This window comes from Vespula pensylvanica, chromosome 3 (genome assembly GCF_014466175.1).
Source record: "Vespula pensylvanica isolate Volc-1 chromosome 3, ASM1446617v1, whole genome shotgun sequence".
NCBI classification, from domain to species: Eukaryota; Metazoa; Arthropoda; class Insecta; order Hymenoptera; family Vespidae; genus Vespula; species Vespula pensylvanica.
In genome coordinates this window covers 4,697,912-4,713,902 of record NC_057687.1, presented here as the reverse complement: position 1 = coordinate 4,713,902, position 15,991 = coordinate 4,697,912, and the positions used below count along the sequence as shown (strand labels likewise).

The following is a 15,991-nucleotide window of genomic DNA, read 5'->3' as shown; positions in this document are numbered from 1 at the left end:
TTTAGAGTTGATGCATGCGTTCCAACGGTAATACGTCGCTAACATCGCTGTAATAACATTATCAAAATTATGAATTATAGTCAAGATGTGATAATGGAGGTGAAAATGCGATTGGTCATTTTTATATAGCTCGGATATATATTATCTTTTTCCTTTCTTCTTTCATTTTTTTCTTCTCTCTCTCTCTCTTTTAGAAAAAAATTTTATATAACGTTAAATCAAGGAGTATTCTCTGCTTAACAAGGGGCTATTATAATAATGACCGCACTTTTATTTTATATAAACTCGGCAAAAGTCAAACAATCGTGTTGCCGGGCCATACAAGTCAGTCCAGTCGTGGAAATAAATCCGTGAGGTTATAAAAATAAAAGATAAATGACCCCTTATTAACCGTGCAACGGGCATAAAATAAGAGGCTCTTTGTCATTCGCCGCGTCAAAGTATGCACACCCGTAAATAATCGACCTACTCAGCAAACCCCTTTAACGAGGCTTAATGCTCGGATTCGTACAATGTTAGCCTAGTGTCTTTTTCTTAAACGTTCATCGTAGCGCGAGTTAAAGCTATTAAACATTTTTTCATGTATTCTGAGTCACGACGAACAAGAATCCAAAAAATTATTAAATAAAAATATCGAATATCATTTCGTACGTAACTAAGATAGAGGAAAAGATAGGCTTTTTGAGAGACAGAGAAGAAAAAAAGTGCGGTGGTGGGAGGACCTCGTGAAGACGCGGAGGGCCTAAATAGTGTAAGGCTAGCTTGAAAAGCTCGTAACCTACCGCGCGTGGCGCGTTGTATCGTTCGGATATTGCTTCCATTTTTCATACGACACGTGTTCGAATAGAAGTAATCGTAGGCGATGTGGGCGGTCGGCCACAGACCCTCCCCACCCTCTGCTCGATAGTAAGGATCGTCGAAGCGTAATCGATGTTTAAAAAAGGTTCGCTGAAAGGAGATGCGATTTTTTTGCGGAAGGGTAGAGAAAAAAAAACAGTCAAAAGAGATTTCGTGAGACGGAATAGTGAAAATACTTTTATTGGAAATCGTTACCACTAGTTTTTCAGTAACAATTACATCAGGCAGAAAAAAATAAAAGAGAGAGAGAGAGAGAGAGAGAGAGAGAGAGAGAGATATCAAGATAAATTTAATACTGTAATAAAATAAAAATATAACGATTATAAATGTGTAAAACAAGATAAACAATAAAGTAAAGACAATAATGTATAATAATCTATAAAGTATATATGTGTGTGTGTGTACGTGAAAAGAAGAGAGAGAGAGAGAGAGAGAGAGAGAGAGAGAGAGGGAGCGTAGGTGCCGCGACGACGGTGGGCGAGCGACTGGCGGTTCGCGTCTTAGCTCGTGCGATTCCGCGGACGCTCGGGAACGCCGGCGCCTCTGGGCGTCGCGACGGCGGGCGTCCAGGGCTGGCAGGCTGGCAAGCAGGCAAAGGCAGGCGTCCCTTCGCGCTCTCCCCGCCAGACGAGTTCCGACTCTACGCTCGGCCGGACGTGACGTAACGCGCAGCGTGGAGAGCGTTGAGAACGCCGCCGCCGTTGTCCTCCTCGTCCTCGCTCTCTCTGTCGTCCTCCACGTAGTTCGTCACCGTCGTTTTCCTTCTCCTCGTCTCGGGAATTATCGTCATTCTCCTTCGCGCGAATACAGCCTTCTTCGTTCGTCGTTTATCCGTCTCTTTATCTTGGTCTTCGCCTTCGTCAACGCTTTTTTTTTTTACATTTTTCTTTATCTCTTTACTTCAGTCGAAAAAAAAACGAAATTTAAACAAACGGACCGGTCGTTCTCTCTTTTCAAACAGCGTCAATTTTTCTTACTGGTGTTTGTTTTACTTTCTCGAGTGCCGCTATATTACGAGAAAGAAAGGAGCAAACGAAGAAAGAACGAAATAGGGAAGAAGATAGAGGAAGAAGAAGAAAAAGGATAAAGGAAAAAAGAAGAGTGTTGGATACATCGTGAGAATAATTTTTGGTGACACGCGCGCGCCTTCGAGGCGCGTAGAAACCGCGTGCGCTAACGTAAACCTTGACGTCTCGCGACTGAGAAGAGTGACGTGAACAAAAAAAAAATAGAAGAAGGTAGAAGAAGAAAGAAGAGGAAGTGTTCTCGTTTCTGAAGAAATGCTATTTGCTATGTTACTATCTTGAATTCTGGATCACGTGCGAGCGATCGAAGAAAGAAAGAGAACGAGAGAGAGAGAGAGAGAGAGAGGGGTAGAGAGAAAGAGAAAAAGAGAAAGATAGAGAGAAATAAACTTTGATGCGTGACATTTCTCTTCGTGTTTATTCGAGCGATTCGAGACGGAGACATCTCGAAAGAGACGACATCTCGAAGAAAGGAAGAAATCGCGAGGACAGCCGGTGCGGCGTCGTTACCAAACGCAAATGTCAAAAGCTGGTGGAATCGAGGAGAACGGCGGTGCTACGAAGACGAGCAAAGTAATGTCCCGAGGAAGTGGCTCGATCATCGCGATTCGCTTCGAGTCGCGATAAAACGAACGGTGACGCGGATAAGGGGGGATAATATGCAGTGGTGAAAGGTCGTTTATCGCGTACGACGTAACGCTGTAAAACAACGTGTCGTTAAGCTCGAAAACGGGGAACAAAGCGAGAAAGATCCTCGGAAAAGGTGTTATAGTGTTCATTGTAAGACAGCGAGATTAGTTTGATCGAAATATTAAAAGAAAGATCGAGGAGAAAGAGATTGAGAAGTCTCTTCATCGTGAAAAGAAAAAATATAATATATACATAAACGAAAGAAAGATTTAAAAAATAAGAAATAACTCTTAAAAGAAAAGAAGATCCATTTCTTCGTTTTCCGATCTCTCAAGATCGAAAAAGCATCTCTGTGTCGGTGTCACGTGACGCTCGATCGTCAAGGATCGTTGCGACGAGAGAGGCGCGACGCACCGATCACGAAGATGCTCACCATGTCGACCTTGATGATGCCCACCACGATGACGACCATGACGAATCCAGGACCGATACCGGCGCATAGCGTGCCGCAGAAGATAGAACCGCCTAAGTTGACAGCCGCAGCCACTCTCGCTCACACGACCACAGCGGCCAACAAATCAGGTGCCCATTCTTTTATTTCTCTTTTCCTTCGTTGTGCTTTACCGAATGACTTTTTTTCTATCTTTCTTGTATAATTCGTCTCATGTTTTTTACGAAATTTATCGAATTTTCTCTCTCTCTCTCTCTCTCTCTCTCTCTCTCCCTCTCTCTTCGTACGATATTTTGAATTTTATCCTCAGAGGATGAACGTGCTCATAGAATAACTATCTCTCTATCTCTCTCTTTCTCTCGAAATTATTTTATCGATAGTTCGACCGTATCCGTTTATGTATTATACGTAAATACATAGATACGTTCTTTCGAACATTATTCTAACCGATTAGTACGTAAACGATTTTACTTGAAGCATCGTTCTCGTCGTTATTTCAAAGCTCAGGGAGCTCTTCTCTTTGTCAACGCGAGCTCTCCTCTCAACGGCAGATCACGTTAATGAGATTTAATGCTTCCGCGCACGCGCGAGCGAACGCGGGACGATCGTTCGTAAAAGGAAATAATTGATAAAGTCGTTAAAAGCTACACGATACGATCCTTTATCCGGGAAACGATACGATCGAAGTTTACATCGAGCTCGGAACAATTGCGGAGGTCTGACGTCGAGAGGAAAAGAGGAAAGCGGAGAAGGAGGGAGAAAGGGAGAGAGAAAGAGACGACTACAACGACGATACGAAGAGGATGAGGAGGAGGATGGTTTTATTCGAGGATAAATTCCACCTCTCGTAAATGTCCTCATCTCTCCGAATACGTTCGATCTCTTTTTCCTTCGCGAGTGTCGCACCGAAAATCGTCGACTTTAGCGATTTTTATTCCTTTTTATTTCATACATACTATTCCGATACTTTTACCCGCGAAACTACCGCAATTCTGTGTTCCAATTTCAGCGACCATAAAAGAAGTGCTAACTTCTTGTAGGGTGCGAGAGACTGGAACGAAGAGAGGAAAAAAGAATGGAGAGAGAGAGAGACAGAGAGAGAGAGAAAGAGAGGATAGTGAGGATGTAGAAACGTAGCAAGGCCGGCTGATCTGTATGTGACCCGCATAGAAATTCGAATGGACCCCGTCTCCTCTTTCTCTCTCTCTCTTTCTCTGTCTTCCACCTTCTCTTTCTAAGATTCATACGGAAATATTGACGTCGTACCCGAAGAAATTAATTATTCCGCGTGCACGCTCCTCTCATCGTCGATTAGCGCGTAATGGCACTTCTTGCTTCGTGCTAAATTACGAATTAAAAAGTCTCGTCGAAAAGATCGCCTTCTATTCTCCATCTACCCTCGAAAAACGTGAGTGAGATAGGAAAGGGGAATAAGAGAAAAAAGGAAAAAGACAAAAAAAAAACGAGAATTCTACCATCTCGACTACATCTTCTCGCACGTAGAAGTAGACCTTGGCGTCGATCTCGAGAACTCGAAGAGGAAAGAACAAGGACGTGGATCAAGAAGAAAAGAAAAGAAAGAGGAGAGAAGAAGAATAAAAGAAGAAGAAACGGAAAGGCGGTGCCTCAGCAATGGAAGAAGCTGGAGGAAAAAAAGAAAGTTATAATCATAGACACGAGGAAAAGACATCGTTAATGGTAGAAACAAGGTTGGCAGAGATCCAGGGTGATTTTTAGTCGCGCTAAGCGCCACTCTCGTCGCTGCTTTCTCGCACCACCAAAAGAAAGCCTTTCCTATCTTTTCTCTCTCTCTCTCTCTCTCTCTCTCTCTCTCTCTCTCTCTCTCTCTCTCTCTTTGTCTATCTATCTGGTTTTTCTTCGAATCGAACCATGATAGAAAACTTAAGCCAAAAGAGACAGAAAGAAAAAGAGAGAGAGACAAGAATAGAAATTGTCGTATACAACGAATCGTATATCGTGTTGTCACTGAGATAAGTGGATTCTATCGAGCTTTCGATCATAAGTACATGTATCCAATGATAAGCCTTCCATATTAAGAGAAGCTTAGCAATGTCTAGTATCCCGTAAAGAAAAGTCAGAAACTGAGTGAGATAGGAGGATAGAACAGATGTTAGTATAGATGCATAAGGCAATGCCATTATTGCAACTCTCTGACTAAGACCATGCTAGAATATCGCTTTTATCCGCGTACATATGTGCGATCCATAAGACGGAGAACAAATACAGAGAATACGAATATAGAGAACGACTAAGTAAGAGAGATAGAAATAGATAGATGGATAGATAGATAGACAGATAGAGAGAAAGGGAAAGAGAGAGCCACTGCCAATAGGGCAATCCCTAGCCGCGCACACTTAGCACGTACTAACTATAGTTACCGTTACATCGCGGGCTCTACGTGTCGTGGGAGCGTAACAAGGGCGCAAGTCCCGGCACCGTGCCACTTTGCCACGTATACTACCTGCGTGGTATGCACGTTAGCCTACGTGGGCGAGAGTGGATGCATGGAATTTATCGAAGACCACCGCCGGCCGTCACGGCATTTGCCCTAACTCTCTCCCTCCACGTAGCACTCCTTACCACCACCATCCACCCTCACGATTACTACTATCTACCCGGGGATCAATTCGACTAATTGCTTACGGATAAAAGCGCTCGCACGTCTTACGGAATCGAAGGATCTCTTTCCTCTCTGGCTTATTCCTTATTTTTCTTTTCTTAATCGTCTGGCAAAAGTATACATAGGCAGAGACAGTATCTTCGTCGTTCATCCATCGTTGTCGTTGTCGTTGTCGTTGTCGTTGTCGTTTTGGTCTCAGTCTCGGAGCTTTCCCAGCATTGTTTCGAGAAAAAGAGGGTATGTAGAAAAAGACAGAGAAAGAGAGGGAGAGAGAGAGATAAATGGCGTTTTCTCGAGGAAACGTTATCTCCGAATTAAGAGGAGTGTCCTACCCGGTTGGGATATCGCGTCTCGAGTGTTTCGTAGTGGTGCGCAAGAAAATTGTCCCATCGACGAATAGAAAGGGACGAGTGGTCCAGAGTAAAAAGTCAATTTTCGGATAGAATGCCATTGGCCTAGGATGCTTGAATAATCTGGGTCAACGAATTCCAAAGTCTAAAGAAAAAAGAAACGCAAATAATGACTATGTGGAAAGAGAGAGGAGATTTTTTTTTGTATAAATTATTATTAGGCTTTCGAGTGAATCACGAATTCTTAGATAAACTGGAAAAAGGATTTTAGAAATCTCAAAGTATCAACACGTTCCATCGAATCTTTGATCTTTCGACGGAATGGAAGGAAAGTTTCTTCTGCATAACTCGAATGGACAAAGTTAAACGAGTGTAACGAATTGAATGTGAGAGGTAGCAATCTTAAGATTCTCAACTTTTTCTTTTTCGAACTTGTAACAGGTTCTCTCGCTCTCTTTCTTTCTCTTTCTCTTTTCCACCCTCTCTCCCTCTCACTCTCTCGTACACACACTCACCCATACAGGAGTCCAATTGATTTTTCCGAACCCTCTCGAAGAGAATGCAAACCCCCCCGTTGCCACATTCTCTCCTTCTCATCCATGGATCCCCCAAGTATATAGATCCGACGCAGCTAAAGGGTAAGTGCTCGTAAAGTTGTTTGTCTGCTCGATATACTGTAATAGCGAGGAGGCCGCCATTAGCGGGCGAAATTCGTTTAAACGCAATTCGAGAACATCGTAATCCGCAAATTGAATCGAGAGAGGGAACTCTAGCCTTTTTAACGTCGTCTACCAGCGTCAGCGTATGCAAACTTACGGGAGGAGGATCGAGTAGAGGAGGATGAGGGGAGAAAGAGGAGAGGTGAGGGAGATCGGCCCTCCGGCGTTAACATTTTTCGTTGTTACTCCTTAATGCCGTTGTCTCCTTTTTCTCCGTTAATATCGAATACAAGCAGAAACGCATTAAACAAGAGCATGGAATAGCGACACATTAAAGAAGGGCTCTACGGAACATCGAAGGGGAATAATATTTCGAGCTTTTATCGGATTCTCCTTTTTTGATAGATCAAATTCGAATTTACGAACCGAGTGTGCCCACCTATTCGATTTTATCTCCTCTCTCGTCATTGTAAAACATTATCGTCACATGTTAACACCGTTCCTTTGAAATGCGAGATACGTGTACAATATTTCATTTGATGGACGAGAAGTATATAGATACCTCTTTTTTTCGTTTTTGTTTTTCTATAAGAATAATACTCGAAATCATTTATCTCTCATTTCCTAGCAAATCGAAAGGAGAAGCACAAATGGAAACATATTTTCCCCGATTATGATAAAATGAAAAGAGAGTAAGGATGAAAAGAAGTAGAAGTAGAAAAAGGAAGGAGAAAGGAGAAAACGAGGAAGGCGCAAGCGATGGATAGCTTTAGCTTCGGTTTCATGACGAGGTTACCGAAGTTTAGTCCACAGATTCAATTTTAGTTGGCGCGCCAGGCCGCGCCACGACCATCGCCAGGCCGCTCAATGCCACGTAGGTACCTCGCAGGGTTGGTTACTAACCCTCTTTCTATATTCACCCATCCTTCCGCAAACCTCTACCTTCACCTCCTCTTCATCCCTCGCTCTTTCCAAATCTCCATTCTCTCTAAAGACCTTCTGCCAACGAAGATTCGAGGCCACTTCATTCAACCATTCGCAACTTTCCACCGTTTTCCACGGATTTCACCGCTACCGTTTATTTCATTGTCTCGTCGACCTCGAAATCCGTAAGCTCAATGAAACGAAATTGAGCGAGGAATTGCGATTCTAAGTCGGAATAATAATAATTTAAATGTTTCAACAATACGATCGATGTATCGATCGTCCTGTGTGTATTTTATCGCTTGAACTTGCGTTTAACTTTTTAAAGCTATAGAACATAACGTTGTATCCACGATAATAACATCGAATAATGGTGAAAAAGATGGAAGAATAAAGAAAGAAAGAGAGAAAGAAAGAAAGAAAGAAAGAAAGAAAGGAAGGAAGGAAAAAAGAAGGAAAGAAAGAAAAACGGAAAATAGTATGAAATCGAAGGAAAATATTATTGATATAAGACAATCTATAGGTATAGGAAACTTGACGAAGTACGTAAGCAGGGGAGATAAGTCGTGGGTGGTATGTAGCACGTTGCCGAGCCGTTGGTTCGACGGTGGCCATTGGCCAACCAAGCAGTAAATTCGATCGCCGGACGTCTTCGGGACGCAAGGCAAGGATGCTATATCCTACGTTTTTTGTTCGCTCGTTCTCCTTACAACTTCCCTTCGTCTACGTCCCCGTTTCCTCGTAAGAACTAGTAAAGGTACGTCATCGATTCTCCTATACGTACGCTCGCAAAACTGACCGAGCTACTACTACTACTACTTCTTCTTCTTCTTCTTCTTCTTCTTCTTCTTCTTCTTTTTCTTCTTTTTCTTTTTCTTCTTCTTTTTCATCTTCTTCTTTTTCTTCCTTTTCTTCTTATACTTCGTCGTCTTCAGTTTCTTCAGCTTCTTCAACGTCTTTTATTTTGTCTTTCACCTCCTCGTCTTCTTCTCCGGCTTTCACTTCGATAACTCGTCTCGCTCGTTACACCATTTCTCTGACCACTTATTCGCCGAACAAACAACTTCGAACTCGAATTAATTCGCGAGTTCGTTGAGCCGGAGAAATCGTGCCCCTCTCTCTCTCTCTCTCTCTTTCTCTCTCTCATTCTACCCCACTCTCCTACGTTCTTCTTAATTCCGTTATCTTAATTAGTACAGCTCGTAACTCTGCGAGTACAGGCTTGGTGAACGAAAGTGAGGAGGAGAGAGAGAGAGAGAGAGAGAGAGAGAGAGAGAGAGAGAGAGAGACTAGGAAAGAACGAAAGAAAAGAAAAGAAGGCAAAAATAGTCCTTAATCTCGTTTATCGAATATTCATGTCCGACACATTTTAACGCCTGAAAATGAAAGCTGCTTTCAGAGATTGAAGATAATAATAATTACGATCTCATTATCTCTTTTAATACCTTTTGAATGCCGTGCGCCACCGAAGAGAAACGCCACGGCCCAGACTATAGACCGTTAATTCGCACGAGACAAGGACAATCTTATTACTACTTAACTAAAGATTGCGCTTACCTCCTTCCAGTTAACGATTAATTTCTAATGTTAACATAACGTAATTATCGCATTTATACTCGTTCAAACGGATTCGGAAAATTGACATTCCATCCTTGAATGAAGTTAAACTCATTAATATGATAAATATATTTGTTTTTCCTTTAATTACGACAAAATTGTTAGAGTTTATCGCTTATTATTATCTCTATTTATATTATTATTATTATTATTATTATTATTATTATTATTATTATTATTATTATTATTGTATTGCTTGTAGTTTTATACGAATAACGAATAAGGAAGCGAAATTTTTATATAGCCAGGAAGAAAAATATTTTCGGATTAAAAAATCTTCAACCAATAAATATTCCTTAATCCCTTGTTTTAATTCATTTTTCAGCTTTAACGTATACTAATACCTTTCATGATCTTTCAGTTAAAAAATTACTTCTTCCTTCTTATTCTTTCTTTTTCTTCTTTAGTAACCTCTAAAGACCACGCCATAACTAAGCTCGACGTAAGATTAAAAGTCATCAAAAAGTATCATCGGAAATGTTTTATCTCGAAGAACGGATTGAAACCGCTATGAGGTAGCACTAAAATTTATAGCTCGATTTGTAATATATATGAACGTGACGCATCTCTAGTTCGAATCTCTCGAATATTTCATTCGGAAGATATCGACTTAGAAAGATCCAATCGTTCGTCCTTAGTCTTTTACGAAAGATAGAACTGACCTATCTTAGTCTTGTCCCAAGAAATTCTGATAAACTATGTAGGTCCATGTAACGAACTTCCGTCCTCTTTTTCTATTTCTCATGGACATAGGAATCCATTACTCTTAATGTATGATAAATTGACGTAGAATCAATATCGTATTATTAGTTTTACATATGAATTGGAAAAAGATCGACAAATTAATTATTTCTCATCGTTCGAAGAGCCATACAGAAGGCTCTGTAGGTAATAGAAGAGGATCGCGAAAACGAAGTGGACCCGACTCGAATCGAAGTAAAAGGGTTACGGATAGGAGTGGATGGAGAAACTAGAGGGGGAAGGTAGTCACTTTGAGAACAACATTTACCGAGAGGCGTAACGACCGATCCCTCTATTCCCAGTGGCAACGAAAGCTCGTAAAACGGTACTTGGAAATTCGCTGCGCCAAGTTAAACTTGATGGAGACGAAGGTGGGTAGTATGGCGCCGACAGCACAGGCAACTCGACTCGTCGCTTGCCACATAGTCGTACGGGATAGCTAACTGTGAAAGAGGAAGGAAGAAGAGGGCACGAGAAAAAGAGAGGGAGAGTGAGACTGAGAGAGAAAGAGGATGTATAGTAAGGGGTCGGGACCCAAAGGACCCGAAGAAACGGCTATCGGTCGTAGACCAGTTTGGTGTTTCGAAGCAGGAAGGTATCTAGTGAAAAGAGTGGCCCTGTCGAGGGAGAGAGAGGGAGAGAAAAGAAAAGAAAAGATAAAAAGAAAAAGAAGAGAAAAGAGAAAGTAGAGATCTCAGAATGAAACGATATTGTTTTAGCTGAAAAGGAGTCCTCGGTCGATACTTAGACTTCATTTTTCCATGAGACTCATCGTAAAATGCGAGCGCAGAAATATCAAGCAGTTACATACGTTTCCACTCTACTTCTCTGGTCTACTTCTCTTTTCTCGTTATATAGAGAAAGAGAAAGAGAAAGAAAAAGAGAGAGAGAGAGAGAGAGAGAGAGATAAGGAGGAGGAAAAGAAAAACGAGATAGAGGAAGGAAGGAAGGAAGGAAGGAAAAGAAAGAAAGGGGACATTGTCGCGAACAAAGAGTTCGAAATATTTGAGGATACCTACGACTACGGCTCCCAAGGGGAAACGACGTCGACGACGACGACGACGACGACGACGACGACGACGTCGTCGTCGCAAGGATATATCGGAGAAAAGGACACAGTGGAGGAAGCGAAAGAGAGAAAGAGAGAGAGAGAGAGAGAGAGAGAGAGAGAGAGAGAAAGAGAGAACAAGAGAGAGAGAGAGAGCAGGCGCGAGGGACGAATCGAAATCTCCTTTCCCCTCTACCTCCTTCTCCTCCTCCTCCTCCTCTTCTTCTCCCTCTCTTCTTCTTTCTAGGATTCCTATCTCTAGCTTCTTCCGCGTCCTACAGAGCGACGACGTCTCGTGGATTACACGTGGAGAACCGCATGGGTTAGCCGTGCGACTTGGCCGTCTGCCTTGACTCCGACAGAGCAAAATCTGACCCCCTTTCACGAAGGGATAAATCTAAAATTTGGCATGAAAAGAAGTCAGACGCCCCCTGCTCTCTCTCTCTCTCTCTCTCTCTCTCTCTCTCTCTCTCTCTCTTTAACCCTCCCATCCCACCCTAACTCCGCGTACTCGTCGTCGCCGCTTCCTCTCCGTACCGCCATTTTCTTTACTCTCTTTCCTAGTGAGTGCCGGAAGAAAAAAAGTCTTCTATTCGATCGGCACGACCGACCTCGGCATTTCTTCACGTACGAAAGAAATTTGGGCGAGAAGATCGTTCGATAAAGAAAGAGATAGATAGAGATAGATAGATGGGTGCGAGCGATAAGGATCCTTCCAAATTGCCCAAGAAGATATTTTCCAATGCAGGAGTTTACTGCAATGTTTTTAGAAAAACCGATAAGATCTTCCGTATATTACATTGTTAATTGAAAATCTTGATAGTATTTAAATTGTATTCTTTTCAAATCGTCCGTAAGGAAATTATAGGATACATTATTCAAGAATATTGAGTATACACATACATATACGTAGGTATAAACATACTTCGAAAGCCTTATTTAAAAATCAATAACATGCGGTAGGTCGAAGTGTCTTCAAGGTGAAAGCGCGTATAGTTCGCTCTCGCTGGAAAACATCTTTCTCGTTTCCCGGTCAGTTCTATATTTAGTTTCCATGCGAGGACAAACACGTAGGAGGAAGTACCTTACTGGTACGTGCATCTCACTTTCTCTCTCTCTCTCTCTCCTTTTCTTTCTCTTTCTCTTTCTCTTGTAGGATATTAGAGTAGAAGCTATGACTGGTAAGTTACTTCTTACGTTCTTTCGGTTAATGGTTGGGTACTTTGCCGAGCAGCGGGCGTCAGAACGGTATAGTGCTCGTTCGTGTGTTCGCCGTTTGGCCGGCCTTTCGGTCGAGATGTCCAGGAGATATCCAGGGGTGTCTCTCTCTCTCTCTCTCTCTCTTTCTCTCTCTGTCTCTGTCTCTGTCTCTCCATCCTTCCCTTGAAACCTATAAAGCTGCAACTGTAAAGCCGGATGCGGAAGTCGTGTTCTCTCTCGGCGGCTCGAGTTACCTCATCTCTCTTGCTCTTTCTCTCTCAAGATGCACGACCTATCGTAAATCGTTTCGTTCGACGTGCACGTCGAAATCGACTGCCGGCGAGTGATCAAGCGCGATACGCGCTAATAATAACGATGCCATGGTTTTGATTTATGCCTTCGACCGATTTCTCATCGTCGGTATCTCTACCTATCTACCATGTATTCGCCTTCGGCATTCAACGAAATTCGATGAAAAGCTTTTGAATTGAATCTTAACTTCGTACAATTTAAGTTTCAGTTGGTTCGAAGTCGGTAAAGAGTTAGGTAGGACAGCTTGATCATCTCTCTCTTTCTCTCTCTTTCTCTCTCTCTCTCTCTCTCTCTCTCTCTCTCTCTCTCTCTCTCTATCTATCTATCTCTCTTTCTCTCTCACGATCTCTTTTTATTAAAACACCGTAACCGTGTAATTAACGCGCGTCCTGAGCCGCGTAATTAGCAAGATATTTTATTTCACCCGCACTCAAGCTAAATATAGGTCAATCGATTTTTACCTAACGCCATTCAGTTACTTCTACTTTCTAAAGTACTACTAAACTAAATGGAAACACAGTTACGGACAGCTAACGACCGTGATCCTTCTCCGAGCGTTAGCGAGAATTTTACTTTAATTAGGCTGCCGCGTGTCACTCGAAAGAAGGAAGAGGAGGTAGAGGAGAAGAAGGGAAAGGAGGGTTGTCTGAAAGGGTCGGGAATGGCGTTCCTCTTTCAAAGTTCTTTTTAGGCGCGTTCACAAAATTTGCGGCCATTAGGCGAACCGCACGTGACGACCTTTCGAATTCATTATTGTCACGCTTCGTAGCACTCGAAAGGGATCCGGTATATTTCCTAAATGCAAAAAAGTATTTCGAGTAGTCGTCGTTTTGCTTTGAAGAATTCGATATCGATCGTCGTTTACTCGTATCCTCTCGAGAAACCACCTCTGAGAAGGAAGTTAACGTTTTACCAAAAAACGGGCGCCGCAGATCGGGACTATCGAAATCCTGATAGGTTAACGAGGAAAGTTTATTTGCGTATTTACTACTTTCCGAGGAAGAAAAACCGCTATCTTAATGCCGCGTCACGAGCGAGAAAATCCAACAACGTTTCTCACCCCTTTCCCGCTATATCTCTCTCTCTGATCTCACCCTCCGTGAGAATTTGCTCTCCTTTACTTCCTTTTTTTTCTCTTCTTTTTTTTTCTTCCTTTCCCTGAGCGATTTTATCCAAGAGAATTTTTCTTTCTCTCGCTTTTGTCTCTTCCACCCTCCGTAGCGAAACCGTTTCGAGTTGAGCACGATCGGGAAGATGAAAAATTCGAAAAGATATGAACAAAAAAGAAAGGAGAAAAAGAAAGAAAAGAAAAGGGAAGAATAGAAAGAGAAAAGAAACGTCGAAAAGGAATCGAGAATTCCTGGAGAAGAAATTCGATAGGCAAAGAATTCGATAACATCATTGGCTCTCGCGTCTCAAACGCGGTAATAACGTAACCGGCTGCTCGAGATAATCTCGATAGAGATCTACTTATCGCGAGATGCCAGCCTGCCGAAGAAAGTAAGGAGGCTGCTGAAAAAGGAACCATGAGAGGGTGAGAGAACGAAAGAGAAAGAATGAGAGGGATGCTGCTGGCGCATCGCATTACCTATCCAGCTATCTTCTGGTTTCCGGAGAACCACGGGGTGCCCTTATGCCGCGTAAAAGATGGCTCTCACTGTGAAATGCACTCAGTCACCATTCGCTCACTTACCAACTCCCGTCGAGTAGTCCGTCTAGTTTCACGTTCTACTCTACGTATCTAATCCAACCGACTGTTACAATTAGTTACATTTCACGTATATAAACGATTAGTTACGATTAGTTATATATTTCATCTGTATAAACAATTTTATCACGAACACTCGGAGTAAAATAATTCTTAACGATAATAATAGAAAATATCGAAGGATTTTCAACGTTTTCGTAATCGGCTACTTTATTATCAAAGGACAAAGGATAATAAATGAAAGAAGGGGATGTAACGGAGCGTGATAGAAAAAGTTGTTCGAAACGAAAGAAAAGAATGAACAACGAACACGTTTTCTCGTCTTACGACAACTTCGGCTTTGATTTGTTTTTCTTTCTTACCTTTTCCTCCTACACTGTCAATGATAAATCTCTTTTTCTCTTTTTTTCTCTTCTTCTTTCTCTATTTCTCTATCTTCCGTACTTTCTTCAATGTAACAGAAAGACAATCGAAACGAGATAAAGAAAATTCGATTGTAAAAGAAAGAAACGAAGAAAGAAACGCACTTGACCATAAGATACTTTCCGGCTTTCACGCTCGGCGCTACTTAACTGCCGCTTTAAGCTCCTTTCCTTCCTCGCGAAAGAAAGGGAGAGAGAGAGAGAGAGAGATTCGATTAATAAAAATGGAAAACGTATAAGGATGGAGACGGCTGCGAATAATTAAAATGTTGTAAAAGCTGACGAAAAATATTCGACTAATTCGAGAAAGAGAAAGAAAGGGAGAGAAAGAGAGAGAGAGAGAGAGAGAGAGAGAGAGAGAGAGAGGCAATGCTCGTCTCGAGATCGCGTTTGTCTGAAAGGTGTTTTTACGGTCTCCTCTGGTCTATCCCGAATTATACGTGTTTCTACGGTTTTATTCAACTCCGATCGATCGTTCTTCTTCCTCCTCCCCCTTCATCCCTTCTCTTCTTCCTGTTCTCTTTCTCCCATCCTTTTGAATAACGCTGGTTGATAATTAAAATTCTTAAGATAGTCAGGAATAAAAGAAAGGAAAATGTTCAAGATAATACGAGAATCTTTAGTTGCAATTGTCTTCGATACGTCGTTATTTTTCTATCGGTTATCTCTTTAAATATTATTATGAAACGAGTGATAGCGATCAAACGACCCGGTAGAAATAGTACACCGAGGCCGTAGGATAAGGATAAGTCGGTATTCGGCACGATCGAAGAAGAATCGTGCACACTGCTGGACCGTGAAGGATCATCAGGAACTCATTTAGCTTCTCTCCTCGCGCTTTCTGGCATAGATATATATGGGCATGTATATATCCAGCATATTTCAACCGAGTGCGAAGTTTATGGCATAAACGTAGAAGAGAACAAAACTAGCATAAAAAGTTCTCGCAATTTCAAAAGTCGAAATGTTATAATCAGCTTATTAAGACGAAGTTTAATTAACGATCATTCCGTTTGTTTTCTGTGAAGTGAAACAAATGGATAGCTAAGATACATCGTACTTTTTAATTTTTCACCTCACCGTATACATTGAAAAATATTTAATGATATTTATTACAAGCAACGATGTTTTAGATTGTTATAACTTATCGACAAAGGCTACCGAGTATCATAAGTTTCATCGTTGTTACCTATCTTATCGTCGTTTCTTTATAAAGACCGAACTTCTTTCTCTACGTTATGATTCATCGACAAAAAGATCAACACGACGCGACGTCTTATATAAACAAAAGAATATATGAACGAAAGAGACCTGAAAGTGTTAAACTAGGATTGGAACGCGTTCCTTGCGTAGACGTGACACATTTTTTCTTGATGATACGCGTCTCGCAAAGTTTTCGCTCGAG

At 41.8% G+C, this 15,991-nt stretch overlaps 1 protein-coding gene across 6 annotated transcripts in view; it reads left to right on the top strand.

Annotated features, from left to right (window-relative positions):
• Positions 1-15,991, top strand: part of LOC122627623 (nucleolysin TIAR) — a 386,513-nt gene that overhangs the window by 227,609 nt on the left and 142,913 nt on the right. Inside the window, exon 1 of one of the 6 annotated variants that reach the window (XM_043808896.1) lies at positions 1,391-3,095. The exons of the other annotated variants lie outside the window; for them this stretch is intronic. Within the exon in view, the coding sequence (XP_043664831.1) occupies positions 2,939-3,095 (157 nt within the window). The 5' untranslated portion in view covers positions 1,391-2,938. Of the gene's footprint in view, positions 1-1,390; positions 3,096-15,991 lie in introns of those variants that run through there. 6 annotated transcript variants of the gene reach the window in all.